This window comes from Scyliorhinus canicula, chromosome 1 (genome assembly GCF_902713615.1).
Source record: "Scyliorhinus canicula chromosome 1, sScyCan1.1, whole genome shotgun sequence".
NCBI classification, from domain to species: Eukaryota; Metazoa; Chordata; class Chondrichthyes; order Carcharhiniformes; family Scyliorhinidae; genus Scyliorhinus; species Scyliorhinus canicula.
In genome coordinates, this window is record NC_052146.1 from 295,344,133 (window position 1) to 295,362,653 (window position 18,521).

At 42.3% G+C, this 18,521-nt stretch overlaps 1 protein-coding gene across 5 annotated transcripts in view; it reads left to right on the plus strand.

The window, feature by feature from the left end:
• ttc13 (tetratricopeptide repeat domain 13) overlaps positions 1-18,521 on the plus strand; it is a 74,042-nt gene that overhangs the window by 19,275 nt on the left and 36,246 nt on the right. For all 5 annotated transcript variants that reach the window (XM_038815590.1, XM_038815598.1, XM_038815608.1 and 2 more), the window contains 5 exons: positions 54-170; positions 3,659-3,769; positions 5,392-5,474; positions 8,876-9,017; positions 12,706-12,880. In XM_038815590.1, coding sequence (XP_038671518.1) covers positions 54-170; positions 3,659-3,769; positions 5,392-5,474; positions 8,876-9,017; positions 12,706-12,880 — 628 coding nt within the window. The remainder of the gene's footprint in view (positions 1-53; positions 171-3,658; positions 3,770-5,391; positions 5,475-8,875; positions 9,018-12,705; positions 12,881-18,521) is intronic.

The window sequence follows — 18,521 nt, forward strand, 5'->3', positions numbered from 1 at the left end:
GTTTACATGCACGCTATGATAGAGGATGGTGGCTCTGTTTTTTGACTTTGCAGATTTTGTCCCCACTGGGTCGAATTAGTGAGGCGTTAAATGATCTCAGCAGGGCCATTCAGTTGCGCCCATCAGCACGTTTGTACAGGCATAGAGGCACACTTCACTTTATATCTGAGGTATGTAATTGGTGAACATGCTTCCTGTAATTATCAAGAGTTTTTGTGGTAACAAACTAAGTCAACCACAAAAACTGAATTTTGGAAATGTTATAAATAATATAACTCATTTAAACCCTGCAGATTAGCAGAGGCAGAAGACATGGGAGCAGAATTAGGCCACTCGGCCCATTCGATCATGGCTGATATTTTTCTCGTCCCCATTCTGCTGCCTTCTGTCCATAACCCCTGATTCCCTTATTAATCAAGAATCTATCTATCTCTGTCTTAAAGACACTCAGTGACTTGACCTCCACAGCCTTCTTCGGCAAAGAGTTCCACAGATTCACTACCCTCTGGCTGAAGAAATTCCTCCTCATCTCCGTTTTAAAGGATTGTCCCTTTAGTCTGAGATTGTGCCCTCTGGTTCTAGTTTTTCCTACAAGTGGAAACATCCTCTCCACGTCCACTCTGTCCAGGCCTTGCAGTATCCTGTAAGTTTCAATAAGATCACCCCTCATCCTTCTAAACTCCGAGTACAGACCCAGAGTCCTCAACCGTTCCTCATCCGACAAGTTCTTCATTCCAGGGACCATTCGTGTGAACCTCCTCATCCTTCCTTAGATATGGGGCCCAGAACTGCTCACAATATTCCAAATGGGGTCTGACCAGAGCCTTATACAGCCTCATAAGTACATCCCTGGTCTTGTATTCTAGCCCTCTGATCCTATATCACTTCTTGCTATCGATTTAACTTCATTCCTTACTAACAATGCAACCCTGCCCCTTTTGCACATCTGTCTGTCCTTTCGGTAGGACACATATCCTTGGCTATTTAGATCCCCTTGCAGCCACGTCTCTGTGATGCCCACAACATCATACCGGCCAATTTCAATATGCGCAACAGTATACTGCGCGCATTTAGGCACAACACCCTCAGTCCTGCACTGACCACCTCCCTTCTCACACTTGTCACCTTTTTTGCTCTGTCTGAGGTTAGATTCCTGCCACTCTCTATACACTCTGTTCTAGTTACGTGGTCTGGAAACTTTCTTTTATTTATTTATTTATTTATTTATATTTTTAATAAATTTAGAGTGCTCAATTAATTTTTGCCAATTGAGGGGCAATTTAGTATGGCCAATCCACCTAGCCTGCACATCTTTGGATTGTGGGGGCGAAACCCACGCAAACACGGGGAGAATGTGTAAACTCTACACTGACAGTGACCCAGAGCTGGGTCGAACCTGGGACCTCGGCGCCATGAGTCAGAAGTGCTAACCACTGCGTCATTGTGCTGCCCGTCTGGAAAGTTTAAAAAACAATTTAGAGTATCCAATTCATTTTTTCCAATTAAGGGGCAATTTAGCGTGACCAATCCACCTTCCCTGCGTATCTTTTGGGTTGTGGGGCCGAAACCCACACGGACAGTGACCCAGAGCCGAGATCGAACCTGGGACCTCGGCACAGTGAGGCAACTGTGCTAACCACTTGTGCCACCGTGCTGCCCTCTGGAAACTTTATTTAAAAAAAAAAAAATTAATTCAGAGTACCCAATTCATTTTTTCCAATTAAGGGGCAATTTAGCATGGCCAATCCACCTAGCCTGCACATCTTTTTTTGGGTTGTGGGGGTGAAACCCACGCAAACACGGGGAGATGTGCAAACTCCACACGGATAGTGACCCAGAGCCAGCATCGAACCTGGGACCTCGGCTCCGTGAGGCTGTAGGGCTAACCCACTGCGCTACCGTGCTGCCCACTCGGCTCCTTTAACTAGTTGAAAGTCCTCATCATTAACCTGCACTTCTACCCTCTCCCTTAACTTTAATTTTCAGAACAGGTCCCCTCTCCCCAGTACTGGTGCCAACGTCCCATGAATTCAAACCCATTTCTCCCACACCATTCTTTGAGCCACGCATTTACTTCCTTAATCTTATTGACTCTGTGCCAATTAGCTCATGGCTCAGGTAGCAATCCAGAGATTATTACCTTTTTGGTTCTGCTTTTTAATTTAGCTCCTAGCTGTTCATTCTCCCTTCTTCTACCTATGTCGTTGGTACCTCCTGTGGACTAGATCTTTACCCTCCCACTCCAAGTTCCTCTGCAGCCCAGATGAGATATCCCGAACTCAAGCACCATGATCCTGGTCACAGAACAGTGTCAAAGCCCCTAACTATACTATTCCCAATTGCGACTTTCTTTTTTTCTCTCTCTCTGTGGCTCCCTGTACCACAGTGCAGTGGTCAATTTCCTCATCCTCCCTTCGGCCCCCGTTCCCACCCACACAGGGAGCAAGAATCTCGAACCTGTTGGACAAGTTCAGGGACTGAGGCTCCTACAACCCTACCTCCTGGTCCCATGTACCTGCCTCACTCGCAGCCACACCCTCCTGTCCTTGACCACTTGCCGAATTCAGGGTTTTTAATCTAAGGGGTGTGACTGCCTCCTGGAACACAGTGTCCAGTTTTCTCTCCCCCTCCCTGATGTGTCACAGTGTCTGAAGCTCAGATTCCAGCTCATCAAGTCTGAGCTGGAGTTCCTCAAGCAGCCAACACTTACTGCAGACGTGCTCATTGGGAACCACAATGGGGTCCACCAGCCCCCACAGCGGAGGGAGAACTCACCGAAATATCTAAAACATTGAAAGATATAGAAAAGATAAATCAGGTTACAGTTTCAGGGTCTGCAAAGAAAGTTGTGACCGTAAGTGACAGTTAGCAAGATTCTCATTAAAGCTAAATTCTTGAGCAGATAAATTTTATATATAACTTGCTGCAACACTAACATATCTGAAGACAGGCCAATTTGATGGATCAGCTGGTTGAAGCAGAGAGTTTTTTTCAACATACCCTTGCACACTTTTTTTCCTTCCTTTTTTGGGTAGCCATGCTCCCATTATAATCACAGGTCTATGTTAAATTATTCATTCTTAGCTGGATGTTGATACCATTTGATACAGTGCCCTTGGTGAATGGAAAATTGGCCAGAGATGCCACCCTGATTACTATTCAGCTATTTTTACTAATAATGCAGGGGTATACATGCTGCTTAAGGTTCAGGCTCCCTCTGAATAAATACCCTACAGATACATTCTCTGGGTTGATGCGTAAAGGAGTGCTAAAGAAAATGTAGAATTGTAACACAGCAATGATTAGTGTTCTTAGGGAAAAGAGAGAATAGGGACCTGTGTGTGTGAATAAATACAATTATGAAAGATAAGATATTGGAAGAATTTAGATTTTATTGATGTAAATGAACCTCAGGATATTTTTCACTTACCTCTTCCACCTGTGCTCATTGATTGCATATCTGATTCAATCTCTTAATGTACAAGACAGCACAATGGCACGCAATCACGCTGAACTCCATTATAAGGAAGATATTAAGTTTGATGCATTGGCATAATAGAATTGGAACAATAGTTATCTCTGTTCCCAAGTTTTTTAAAAATTCTGCCAGTTTAATTTGAAAGTTTTTTCTGTATGTTTTTAACTTTGTTTCACCTAGGATTATGCAGCAGCACATGAAGACTTCCAGCTGTCCTTAGAAATGAAGAAATATCAGCCAATTGCAATGCTGTACAAAGGTCTTACCTTTTATCACAGAGGTATGCTGAAGGTAAGTGTCGTGAACAAGAATAAAAATTTTCAATCTGTTTGTTTGCTTTAGATGTCTGATAAACTGTAGAGGAATCAATTTTGGATTGTACTCTTTAGACAGCTGACAAATTATTTAAAGTTAAAATAAATCTATATGAATGTTTCCAGCACTTCATGTATGACCACATCATGAGCTGGTGTGGATTAACTGGTTGTCTCACTTACCTTTGGGAGAATTGAGTTGACCTGTAGAGGTGTTGCTACCTGTTCTTTCTGAATTTCAGCTCCTGGGTCAATTCACCATCCATGCTGGTTTCTGTACTTCTAGCCAGCTTAAATCTCCTCTCCCTTGATCTTGGAGAAACTTATAAGTGATGTACTCATATCTGGGAGTTATGGCTATACAATTTTAATTTCTGGAACCAGTGTCTGTCAGCTATGCCTTTAGGATTTTGCTGCAAAGCCATTTTACACCCATTTGGCACCATAGCTTCTGAGAAGACTACCATAAAACAACTAAAAGAATGCTAACTAAATAATCCCTCAGCAACTATGTACGAGCACCTGGATGTGCAAAATTCCTTGTTTACTCCATAAATTTGCAGGTCTTTGTTATGAAAGAGATTACACGTAGGTGTACTTAAGGCAGAGCCTCCATGCCTGGTATAACATGGTTTGTTGTATTGACCCTTCCTGGTTTAATTAGCGTGAGCTCTTTTCTTTCCTAGAATTCAGTACCGACTGCATCTGAAGGGCACATTTTGTGCAATTCTTAGAGCATTTCCCCAACACTCTCCTTCAGCACCGTGCAATCCCTATGATTGATACAGGAGGTTCACATTTAGGATCACAGCTCAAACTGGTGTTATGGGCCAGGGTTTAGAAAACTCCAAAGTATATCATGGAGTTCACCTGACCTACAACTGTTTATTAATTTTGGTTACGGGAAGTACAAGGGCCTACCTTTCATGTGTTATTCAACAGAGGCCTTAAGCACTTTTAATCAAAAACAAAGTTTATTCTCCGAATTTAGTTAACATTTTTGTAAACACATAGTAAGCATTTTTATCAACTACAAACATAAATATCCCACACAGCTACAGCACTCTATGTATGACCCTTAATACATTTCCCCCTTAAGCTGTTTCCAATTTAATAACAAGATCCCATAAACCAGAAAACCCTTTAACCAAACAGTAGGTTTGAATTCCTTCCACAAACAGTTATCACTTTTAAAATATCACGTGATCTGGAGACAGCTTTTAAAATGCAGAGACTCCAAGATCCTTGTCTGTCTGAATACAGCAGCCAAATGTGAAAATGAAAGCAGTAAAACTCAGAGCCACACACCTCCCAGCTCAAAAACAAAAGTAAAACTCAGAGCCACAGCCCAGCTCCACCCACACAATGACATCACTGAAGCCATTTGATAAGACAAAACATTTCTTAAAGGGACAAAGTTGCCTTGGGTATCCTCCACTCTTCAGTTAATAGTGTAAATTATTGTGCTTTGTGTGTGATCTGCTTAATATGTGTAAATAATGATTTAGAGAAGAATTTTGCTGTAAAGATAAAAATTGGCAGATTTGTATTTGTTTCATGTGATAGTAACTGAAGAGTCTTTTGTTATTTATCTTGTAGGAAGCAATTGATGCTTTCAAAGAAGCCGTTAAACTCAAAACAGATTTTACAGATGCTTATAGAAGTCTAGGGCAAGCTTACAGGTTGGTTTGATTTTAAATTTGGGAGGGGAAGTAATAAATTGTAATTGATTATTTCTGGTAATAAGTTAGAATAAATACAAAGGCACCAAGCCAGCAACTGAAGATTACTGGTTTGATCCGCAGTCAATCCTCCATGATATCTGTATATTTTTTACGGTCCTGTTTAAACAAAATCAAAGTACTTTTGTACCTTTTAGAAAAGCTTAGTTCTGGCTGGACCTACATTGGAATGTACAAATTAGGAGCAGCAGCAGACCACTTGGCTGCTCGAGCCTCCTCCGCCATTAAATAAGATTATGACTGATCTGATTGTAATCTCAACTCCGTATTCCCTTCAGCTCTTTTGACAGAATGCTAATCTAATATCTTCCCATCGTAACAGTTACTTTGTTTAAAAAAAAAATGAGTGCTTGAGTCACCCATCCTGTTGACTGTTCACCTTTATTGATTGTCGTTTTTGTCAGGTAGTGTATTTTTGATATACTCACGGGATGTGGGCAAAGTCAGCATTTACTGCTCATCCCTCATTGCCCTGAGAAGGTGGTGGCTCGCCTCCTTGACAACAGAGTAGCTTCCTAATTCATTTTGGAGGACAGTTAAGAGTTAATCACATTGCTATGCGTCTGGAGTTGGACTTTCCAATAATCTGGTAGTTGCAAGGTCATCTTTTATAATCCAGATTTATTTGATGAATTGAATTAAAATTCCCTGGTTGTCTCCCGAGGCTTGAACTCCTGTCACAGGATCACTGGTCCAACTCTTCGGATTACTACTCCCGCAACATAACCTCTTTTACCATGTCTTGTGGATTCAGATCCTCTGGCCCACTATTTGAAGGAACATGTCCAGTTGTACTTGTGGTTTCCTTACCTCACTGAACACGTGCAGCTTGAGCATTATCATGAATAACCAGTTCAGTGGAAGTGATATTCATAAAAGCAATATTCTAAGCAGCTATTCCAATTGAAGTAAATTCTAAACTCCGGGCAGCACAGTGGCGCAGTGGGTTAGCCCTGCTGCTTCATGGTGCCGAGGTCCCAGGTTCGATCCCAGCTCTGGGTCACTGTCCGTGTGGTGTTTGCACATTCTCCCCGTGTTTGCGTGGGTTTCGCCCCACAGCCCAAAAGATGTGCAGGGTAGGTGAATTGGCCATGCTAAATTGCCCCTTAATTGGAAAAAAATGAATTGGATACTCTAAATTTATATTTTAAAAATTCTAAACTCCAAATAGGGCATCTCATGTGTTAATCCTCCCTGTGCTAAAATCAAAATTCATAATCTGCTACTTTAACTTCTTCTTTTCTGGAACCGCAACTGGATTTAAAAAACTTTTCCTCAATCTGTCTTCCTCCAGCCTCGCCGAACAGGTGCCGGAATGTGGCGACTAGGGACTTTCCACAGTAACTTCATTTGAAGTCTACTTGTGACAATAAGTGATTTTCATTTCAACCTCCTAGACTTTAGTGCCCACAAGTTTGAACTTGCCTCATCACCATTTCTTGAACTATCATGTATCTCTTAACTGTTTTTCAGTCTTGGGCTTGTCATCCGTGATGGATCTTAAACTTTCCTCTGAGCTTCTTGATATTTGGAAAATGTTGACAGCTTTGATACTAGTTGTGCAAACTTTGCATGTAAGGTTAATGAGCCAATTAGATGGTAAACAGGTGGAAAAGAAAAGGAAATTGGGAAACACAGGACTGCTTGTCTGAAGTACAGAAAGTACATTAATATTTATTTTCAGTGGTGAATTGCTGTTTATAGTCCTTAAGAGCATTGATGTTTCACTCGCCAGAGTTCAATTTGAAAAATAATTTGCAGTACCATGCCTATGATTTTAATTTTTTTTTTCTTTTTAATATGCCTGGCCACAGCTATGGTATTGTAATATTCTTGTGTTCAAGTTATGCATAAAAGAACAATGATATTCATTAAAAGTTGAATTAGATTGAACTAATTATTTGCTCATTGTCTGCTCCCTTCTTAACAGAAGTACAAGGGATGTAGATCTGTCACTTTCACCGAGTGCTTTGGGTACATAGTACCCTTTGGGTGGCACAGTGGTTAGCACTGCTGCCTCACAGCACCAGGGACCTGGGTTTGATTCCAGCCTCAGGTGACTGTGTGTGTGGAGTTTGTACTTTCTCGCTGTGCCTACATGGGTTTCCTCCGGGTGCTCCGATTTCCTCCCACAGTCCAAAGATGTGCAGGTTAGGTGACCATTCTAAATTGCCCCCAAGTGTCCAAAGGTTAGATGGTATTACAGGGATAGGGGCAGGGGATTGGGCCTAGGTAGGATGCTCCTTGGGAGGGTTGGTGCAAACTCAAGGATTCTATGATACAGGTTTGGACCCCAGTTCAGCTGGAGCATACAGCTGCTTTCTTCAACTGTATTGTCTGGGTGTTCTCCAGGTGAATTAGGCAGGAAAACCATTACAAAGTCTTTAATAGAATCCCGACAGCGCAGAAGGAGGCCATTCGGCCCATCGAGCCTGCACCGACCCTTTTGAATGAGCTACCCATTTACACTCCCCTGTCCTATCTCCGTAACCCCATAACATAACTTGCACATCAAGGGGCAATTTAGCATGGCCAATCTACCTGACCCACACACCTTTGGACTGTGGAAAGAGACCGGAGCACCCGGAGGAAACCCACGAGGACACTGGGAGAACATGCAAACTTTACACAGTGACCCAAGGCAGGTGTTGAACCTGGGTCCCTGGCGCTGTGAGGCAGCAATGCAAACGACTGTGCCACAAGTTCAGAATATTGAATTAACATACACCGGTAAAACTGAAGCATGATAGGTAACGGGATTACTTCTCTACTGATATTGAATGATATGGATGGGTCTCTCTATTTCAGCCTAAGTGTTTAAGATCATACCAGAGAAAAATAAAGTCTGTTGAACTGTAAAGAATTATTAGGATGCTGTGCTTTGGTTTCTGTGCAATCCTTTGAGTGGTGCAGGCACAGTAAATTAAGAGTTACATTCCTGGCTCCTTGTTGCTCTTCAGCCAAGACCCTGTGCATGTATGCAATTGCTGATTCACTACTGACATTTTAACATTCTCTTCGAAGCTTTTCAAGGATCATTTCGGACTTTTGCGCCAGTTGGAAATAAATTTTAGCCAGCATGGAGGTGAAGCACCTACTGTCTAAATGCTATTTGGACAACTTCATACTTGATTTAACCTTCAGGGTTTGTCCTTCATAGTCAAAACTATTTTGTTCTAACAAATGTCTTTTGATATAACTGGACCACCGTCTTAATTGCCATAAGTTACTCATGACAGTGGTAACTTTTTCAAGTTCGTGGGTAATGGATATATAATTGGAAAAGTTAGCATTAAAGGCTAACTGTTGTGATTCTGTTGTGATGTTGCATTTTTCTGTAGAGAGCTGGGTGACTTTGAAGCAGCTATGGAAAGTTTCCAAAAGGCTTTAATATTGAATCAGAACCACATTCAGTCTCTCCAGTTGAGAGGAATGATGCTTTATCATCACGGTAGTCTCCAAGAGGCCTTGAAGGACTTTAAGGTATAGGATATTTCAAGATATTGTACATTTTTCAAATGATGTAAAGTTGTTTTCGATTCATTTCATCTCCTCCTACTCTGGTTTCCCCAATCCCTACCCCCTTCACTATTTTGGCATGGCGTACTCTGGGCCAACGGGATCAGAAGGTTTTATTTCCAAAGGCTTTATTTCATGGCTCTATCTTTGTTGCTGCTGCTGATATTTACAAAGTGTTCTGGATTACCGTTGCTCTATCTGATTTTGTTTTTCTTTCCTTCCTGTGAATGTGCTTTCCCATTGGCACTTCACAACAGCGTAGCCAAGGCCACAATTACCATGTAAAAAAAAAACAAATGGCCCTTCAACATGTTGCCATGAATTGGAATTTTTTCTGATTTTTAAAAATATTATCCCTTCTCAGAGTTACAAAGCAAAAGGACAGAGTGGACATGGCAAGCTTGTAATTCATCTCCTTGCTTGTTACAAAAAACAATTCAAGTTCAAACCAATTCATGGTCCTCACAGACCATAAGATATAGGAACAGAATTAGGCCACTCGGCCCATCAAGTCTGCTCTGCTATTCAATCATGGCTGATATTTTTCTCATCCCCATTCTCCTGCCTTCTCCCCATAACCCTGATCCCCTTAATGATCAAAAACCTATCTATCTCTGTTTTAAAGACACTCAGTGATTTGGCCTCCACAGCCTTCTGTGGCAAAGAGGGACATACTAGATCTAAGCTGACAAGAAAAGACATTACACCTGATCTTTGGTTTGATCCTACGCTTGATCTTAGGCAAAAGGCTAGCCCAGTCGAGGCTAAAAGGTCAAAGTTTGAGTATGAATAAAAACTTAAACACATTTCACCATTCTTTTAAGAATTGTCGTAGTCATTTGGCCAAAATACTTTTTCTGGATGGCACTGACGTGAAAAATGTGACTTGTATCTGGCACCAAGTTTACTTTGCAATGTTCTAAATGACAGAAGGTGGGGCGGGGGGGGTTGGGTGAAGAATTTTCCTTTTAAAAAGGGAATATGGAAATTAGCAGAGTAATGACATCTCCGTGTGGGTTACAAATCTCTCATCACATCTCAAGGTTTCGACAATGCCAGACACTGAGCTCAGCCTGCATTTGTTATTTAAATCTCCCAAAGCTTTCCGGTGCAGACTGAATTGCCTCTTTGGCAGTTGTGGTCTTTTGTGACCAGTCTATTTTGGGAGTGGAGGTGTTTCGTTCCATGTCGATTGTCTGTGCTGTTATTCCCCCTTGGTGCATGATATTCATCATGGATTACGAGCATATGTACGTTTCAGGAGCAGGAATGGGCTTACTGAAAAAGATCATGGCTGATCTGATTGTAACTTTTCACCTATCCCTCATAACCTTTCATCTTCTTATTTATCAAGAATCTATCTAGCTCTGCCTTATAAACATCCAAAGACTCTGCTTCCACAGCCTTTTGAAGAAGCGAGTTCCAAAGACTCACGACCCTTCTGAGAGAGAAAATTCTCATCTCTCTTAAATGGGTGACCCATTATTTTTTAACAGTGACCCCTAAGTCTAGATTGTTGCACAACAGAAAACATCCTCTCTCCATCCATCCTGTCAATGTGTCAATTAAGCTTCCTTTTCCTCTTCTTAAATTCCAGCAGCTAGAAGCCTAGCCTGTCCAACCTTTCCTCAAAAGCCAACTTGCCAATTCCTGGTATTAGTCTGGTAAACCTTCTCTGAACTGCTTCTAATGCATTTACATCTTTCCTTAAATAAGGAGACCAATACTGTGGTCTCACCAGTGTCCCGTGCAACTGAAGCATAGCCTCCCTACGTTTATATTCAAAATTGATGTCAACATAAGGTTATGAACGAGGCATAACGCATAATACTTTACTAGAGTTTAGATTCATTGGTAAATATCAAAGGCACTAAATCTCCATTTGTTATCGATATGTTGGAAAGTGAAAACCGGCTTTCCAGTTTGGAGATTAAATGAAAACATGTTGTTTGTCTTAAATTCTGATTGACAATGCATTTAAAGTCTGGTGTTAAACACACAGTCTGTATGCATCTCACCAACAGGAAAAACGGTTACTTCCTTCCTCATTCAACCAGTGTTGTATGAGTATCAGTGTGGTTTTAGCCTCCACAATAGTCCAGCTGGTGAAATTGAGAGTGTATAACCCCCTCCAAACCACTGCACAGCAGTTTGTCCCTGAATTGTTAGTGTGATGCTTAGCTGTGTACCGTGAGGCTTTCTATGCTGTACCCTCAACTCTCTTAATGATTGCATCAGCCCTTCCGTTTCTCAATTCCAGTCTCATTAAAAATCTTCATATTCATGTTTCTGAAAATCTGGAACATCTAATTTCCACTGTAGGCATCTCACATGTCTATCTTTGCATTCAGTTGCGTGCTCTGCATATTTCAGCTTTCTTTGCATCTCTTAAAACGTTTTTCTAACAAAAAAACCATCAGCTCCACTGTGTTCAAATGTTTATTAACTCCGATCACAGATCCATATCTGGCTTGAGGTTGAAGCATGACAGAAGTGTCTGCTTGCCCAAGAGCTGTGAAAGCTTTATGAAAATAGGAATTGAAGAACAATAGATCTATCTATCTTCTGTTCTTCCAAGCATTTGCTCCTTCACAATCTCCTCTTTGTTGAATAACATTTTTCATCTTCACTTTCTGTTGCATTCCATCTCCAGCACCTAATTATTCTAACAACCGATTGTGTATTCGAACAACCGGTTGTGCTCCAAAGTGACCATGTTCTGCCTACAGATCCATAATGTCAGGTTTGCTTAAGTTGGTAGCATGCCCTCCACTCTTCCACTGTCAACTCTCCCTGTCCCTTCTTTTCTTTCTTGCCCCGCCACCAGTATAGGAACTGAAATTGATCCATTGGCTAAAGATGGCTCTTTGATATATTTCTCTACTCATTTCTCCTGACTCTGCCACTCCATCCATATAGTTTGTTGATTCTGCTGTTAGTCACCTATTTTGTCTTTCCTTCAGATATTTTATCTGTTTATACCAGCTCAATTGGTTTTAGTTCACTGTACTAATTCATGTCTACGTCTTGTCTCCTTATTAAAACGTATTGTCAGTCTATAAATCACCTTCCCCTTTCAGTTATTTTAGCTGATCAAGAATTTTGCATATTAAGTGGTTACTTCTCTGTTCCTTCCATTGCTACTTTCTGCATCCGGTGACCTTCTCAACAACACTTACATTTCTTCACAAATGTATGCTGTAACTCTACCAGCCCCACGTTATACATGAATGAAGTATGTTTAGGTGCCCACACATTAACATAAACCATTTGCAGCACTACTGTATGCTATAGTAATGTCCAAAAGCCATATTAAGTTAACTGAAACATTAAATTTTGGGGGCTACATGTCACTTGGCATATATTCCAACCTTCTTTCTTGGTAACAAATTTTCTTTGGTTTGAATGTCTTTCCAACTCCTGCATGCTAATGTCTTTCCAACTCCTGCATGCTAATGCATGCTTTACCAACTCCTCCATTTTGTCAACACTGCTACTGCCAGTTTCTTTGTGTAAGTACAGTGAAGGGGTTAGGGATCAGTTTAATGTTGTTCAAGTATCTATTTCTACAATTACTGCCACAGAATTTATGGAACTTAAGAAATTAACTCAGCAAATATGCTTGGTTCCTGTTTTAAAAAACAAAATGTAGGGATGCCTGCAGTTGGAACCCTACAATGAGGTTTGCCAGTACATGAGAGGACTGGGCCACGTTGCAATGGGCCAGTTTTATGAGGGAATTAAAGCTCAGACTAAAGTGATGTTAAATGACCCACTTCCAGGTCAGAAGGCAAGTTCGGAGTATCTCAAAGTGAAATATCTCAGAGGTGAGTTGCAATGCTTTAATTCTAATACTTTTTAATATAAATTTAGAGTACCCAATTCTTTTTTTCCAATTAAAGGGCAAATTAGCATGACCAATTCACCTATCCTGCACATCTTTTGGGTTGTGGGGGTCAGACCCACACAGCCACGGGGAGAATGTGCAAACTCCTCACGGGCAGTAACCCGGGGCCGGGATCAAACCCGTCCTTGGCGCCGAGAGGCCACAGTGCCAACTACTGAGCCACCATATTGCCCCATTAATTTAATATTCTGATGCAAAGGCCTACATACTGAAACCATTCTGGGTATTTTGATGGTATTTCTCCCAGCATATTGGAATGCAGTACAGGTACTGTATTCTGTAATCTTACTGCATTAATTAACTAAATTAATTACTGGTCCATTGAGATTTGTTACATTATAAAATTTGCTTATTCCATTGTTCTTAAGGAATTTGTTACAAATCAAAACACAAGCTATTTATACTTTAAGAGCGGTACTTCCTTAAATAATTCTGTTAAATGTTAACAACCTCTTCAGACCTTTCTTATCTGCATGAAAACTCCCTGATTGATGGAAGTAATAGAGAGCGAGATGAGGCAGGAACAGGGGCAAATGACTGGTTGATAACCGAAGTGAGGACCGGGTTAAATATAGAAAGTTCAGAGGGGAAATTAGAAAATCAAACAAGTGAGGTATCAGGAAAATGAGCAGGAGCTGGCAGCTAATATAAAAGGGAACCCAAAAGCCTTCAATGGCAGAAGTTAGAAAGAGGAGGAAACGGGCTTATTATGGACCAAAAGAAGGATCTATGCCTGGTGGCAGAGGGCATGATGAGTATTTTGTATGTTTCTTTACCAAGCCAGGAGAGATTGCCAAAGTCACAGTGAAAGAGGCAGCAGGGTAGCAGGATGGTTAGCATAAATGCTTCACAGCTCCAGGGTCCCAGGTTCGATTCCCGGCTGGGTCACTGTCTGTGTGGAGTCTGCACGTCCTCCCCCTGTGTGCGTGGGTTTCCTCCGGGTGCTCCGGTTTCCTCCCACAGTCCAAAGATGTGCGGGTTAGGTGGATTGGCCATGCTAAATTGCCCGTAGTGTCCTAATAAAAGTAAGGTTAAGGGGGGGGGTTGTTAGGTTACGGGTATAGGGTGGATACGTGGGTTTGAGTAGGGTGATCATGGCTCGGCACAACATTGAGGGCCGAAGGGCCTGTTCTGTGCTGTACTGTTCTATGTTCTAAGAGTCAGTATTTGAATGAACGAAGAATTTGTAAAAAGAGGTTATTAGATGACTGGCTGTACATAAAGTTGATATTCGTCCATTCTTGATTAGATACATCTAAAGATATGCAGGGAAATTAGGCTGGAAATTGAGGAGTCTCTGTCCATAACTTTCTGATCTTTCTCAGAGACACTGTTGGAACCAGAGGACTGGAAATAGCATATGCTTCTCATCCTTTTTAAGAAAATGATGGAAGGATAAACCCAGCAACTGCAGTCAGTCAATTTAACCCCAGTGATGGGAGAGCTTTTAAAACTATAATATGAGACAACATTTGCAATCACTTTGATAGGTGTAGATTAATTAGGAAAACCCAATACTAATTTGTTAATCGCAAATTGTGCTTAATTAACTTGATTAGAGTTTCTTGGTGAGGTTAGAGAGAGGATTAATGAGGGTAATGTAAATGATGTGTATATTAACACCAAAAGGCATTTGATAAAGTGCCATGTAATAGATTTGGCTGAATCTTAAAGCCCATGGAATAGAAGGGGAAGTTGCAAAATGGATATGAAGTTGAAATGAACTTGAGGAGGTGCTGAGTTCTGTGTTTGATAGATAGTCTGTGTTTTCCCACTGCGGTGGATGTGGCACCCTTTTGTTAATTGAGTGGCTGGTTCTCCTCATTGGTTTGTGTTGGCAGGTTGCCTCTGAGGTTTGGGGTTTGGTTTGGATTTTGATCCTTCGATTACCAAAGGGTTAGTTTTGATGCCTCTTGTTTTCCCTTCCTTCTTCTTCCGTTTTGGGCAGCCCTGAAGGTTGAATCTTCCACTGGGTCTCTCTCTCTTTGCTTCTCCCTCAAACTACTGGAACGTGAAATTTGGTGTTGGCGTATGGTGAAGTTGGATTGGTAGTGGTGATCTGGTTGCGTCGGGGTGGGACTGCTTCGGGTACTCCTGCGACGGTGGTCGTTTGGCGTTGGTTTGGGTGTTCCTTCCCTGGGATTTTCTTTTCTTTTCTTTTTTCTTCTCATCCGAACAAGCTTGGTGCTGGCTTGTTTCCTGGTCAGGCTCAGTTGATGGGGTGGACGCCCTGGTGGTGCCGCGAAGGAAGGAGTTAGCCCTCCCTCCCAGGACACAAAATTCCTCCTCTTCTCTGGACGGGGCCCTCTTTCTGCTGGGACCGGAATGATTGTCTTTATCCTAGTCCTGTGCTTGATGGGTATCCTATGGTTCCACTGGAGGGTGAGTTGCCGCCTTGTGAGTCTAGTGGCTTATTCCCCTTGGTGGGTGCTTCAAAGGTGCTGCGGTGGCTTGGGCCTCTGCTGGGTCCTGAGCTCTTGTTATCTGTCGGGTCAGTTCTGGTACTTCTCGACTTTCTTTCTTCCTCTTCTTAAACAGGGGACTCTCGGTTTGAGAGTAAGTTGGCTATGTTGCTACCTCCCTTCTCAATTGTATGGAATTATATTGTTTCTGCTCTGGGTCAGGTTAGATTGTGTGACGGAATATACATGTACTCCCCTTAGAACTGGGGTTTTTGTGTATTTTCTTTTGTTATTGTAGGCTTGGGTATGTTGAATCCGCTCATGACTTCTAGATGGGTGCAGGTGGGTCTGATATCTGAAAGAGATGGCTTGGCACCTGTGGTGTTACTGGGGCCGAGGGAATTTTCTGTTGGTGCGCGTCCAATTTTGCTGCAGGAAACCTATCCTGACTACTTATGATGGCTGTGGGCATCCCTGTTTCCCTCGGTCCTTGGTGGGGGGCATATGAGCATCTAGCTTTGCCTCAAGTCTGTACCGATATCGAATTATGATGTTGTTTCTCCTGTTTCATTCTGTACTCGTGTGTGCCAAGTTGTTTTCCTTTCCTCTTAATGCTACGGTATTATTTTGTAACTTTGTTCTAAAATGTAAGATTCTGATGAATATATATTTTTAAAAAGACATGGGATCTTAAGCTCTTTAAGTGGAGGCATAGAGTTCAAAAGCAGAGAAGTTATGATGATCAATCTCTGGTTCAGCTTCAGTTGGAGTTCTTGGCACCACACTTTAGGAAGGTTGTGAAGGCTTTCGAGAGGGTACAGAAAATAGTCACGAGAATGGCTCCAGGAATGAGAGACTGCTTTATGTATGTAGGGTTGGAAAAACGTAGGTCTCTCTGCTTGGAGAATTGAGAGACAACTTGATTGGGAGATTAACAAGCATGAGTCTAGATAGAGCAGAAAGAGAAACGGTCCCACTGGCAGAATGTTCAAGAACCAGAGGACAGTCATTTAAGGTGGTTGGCAAAAAAACCCAACACCATGAAGAAAAAGTTTCTTTAATGTAGCAATTGATCTGGAGTGGACTACCTGAGAATGTGGTGGAGACAAATGCAGGTCTGGCTTTCAAAAGAGAATTGGATAAGCCGCTGAAGAGGGACAATTTGTAGGACTCTGGGACTAGCCAAGTTGCTCTTTCAGAGATAGGAACAGAAAATGCTGGAAAGGCTAAGTAGGTCTGGCAGTAGCTGTGGATAGAGAAACAGAGTTCATGTTTCGAGTCCATATGACTCTGCAGAACTTGCTTTTGTATTGCTCTTTTCAGAGAGTTGGCTGTAACCATTCTATATTTTCTTATGTAGCTGTTGATCATGTGCAGAGGGGAAATTGTTTTTTGTCTTTCAAATTATCCCCTCCATCACTTTTTGATGGAGATTGAACATTGTCAGCTGTGGACTGATCATTGAATATACGAGATTAGCTTCTCATTTCAGTTAAATGATCTACTTAATGCTAGTTTACAAAGTTCTCTCCTGACTTTTTTTCAATTCTCATCCTTTATTTCTTCTCAAATGTTTATGCCAGTTTTTTGCTGCTCCTTTCTCCTGAAAGCAGTTTCATGGCTGTCAGTTACCATCCTGTAATTCACCCTGGTGGCCATCATGTATAAATGTTGGCACATGTCATGCTCAGCAGTACCACCACAGACCGAGCCGGTCGGGTCCTAAAGGACATAGATGCTAGACTGAGACTGCAACAGGTGGTGAGGGAACCAACAAGAGGGAAAAACATACTTGACCTCATCTTCACCAATCTGACTGCTGTAGATGCATCTGTCCATGACAGTATTGGTAGAAGTGACCAACGCACAGTCCTTGTGGAGACAAAGTCAGTTTTCACACTGAGGGTATCCTCCATTGTGCAGCACTACCACCGTGCTAAATGGGATAGACTTCGAACAGTTCTAGCAACTCAAGACTGGGCATCCATGAGGCGTTGTGCGCCATCAGCAGCAGTAGAATTGTATTTAACTACAATCTGCAACCTCATAGCTGGCATATCCCCCACTCTATCATTGCCACCAAGCCAGGGGATCAATCCTACTTCAATGAAGAGTGCAGGAGAGCATGCCAGGAGCAACACCGGGCATACCGAAAAATGTGGTGTCAACCTGGTGATGCGACAAGACAGGACTACTTGTGTGCCAAACAGCATAAGCAGCAAGTAATAAACAGAGCTCAGCGACTCCACAGCAAATGCATCAGATCTAAGCTCTGCAGTCCTGCCACATCCAGCCGTGAATTGTGATGCACAATTAAACAACTCACTGGAGGAGGCTCCATAAATAAACCCATCCTCAGTGATGGAGGAGCCCAGCACATCTGTGAAAAAGACCACGCTGAAACATTCGCAACCATCTTCAGCCAGAAGTGTCAAGTGAATGATCTATCACAGGCCCTCAGCATGTCAGTCTTCAGCCAATACGATTCACTCCACGTGATATCAAGAAATGGCTGAAGGCACTGGATACTTCAACGGCTATGGGTCCTGACAATATTCCGGCAATAGTACTGAAGACTTGTGCTCCGGAACTTGCCACACCCCTAGCCAAGCTGTTCCAGTACAGCTACAACACTGGCATCTCCTTGGCAATGTGGAAAATTGCCTAGGTGTGTCCTGTACACAAGAAACAGGACAAATCCAACCCAGCCAACTACCGTCCTATCCGTCTACTCTCCATCATCAGCAATGTGATAGAAGGAGTCATCAACGGTGCTATCATACAGCACCTACTCAGCAATAACCTGCTCACGGATACTCAGTTTGTGCTCCACCAGGTCACTCGGCTCCTGACCTCATTACAACCTCGGTTCAAACATGGGCAAAAGAGCTGAATACCAGAGATGAGGTGAGAGTGACTGCCCTTGACATCAAGGCGGCATTTGAACGAGTAAGGCATCAAGGGGCCCCAGCTAAACTGGAGTCAGTGAGAATCAGTGGAACTCCGTTGGTTGGAGTCATACCTGGCACAAAGGGTGATGGTTGGAGGTCAATCATCTCGACTGCAGCGCATCAGGGTAGTGTCCTAGGCCCAACCATCTCCAGCTGCTTCATAAATGACACCCCTTCCACCATAAGATCAGAAGTGGGGATTTTCACA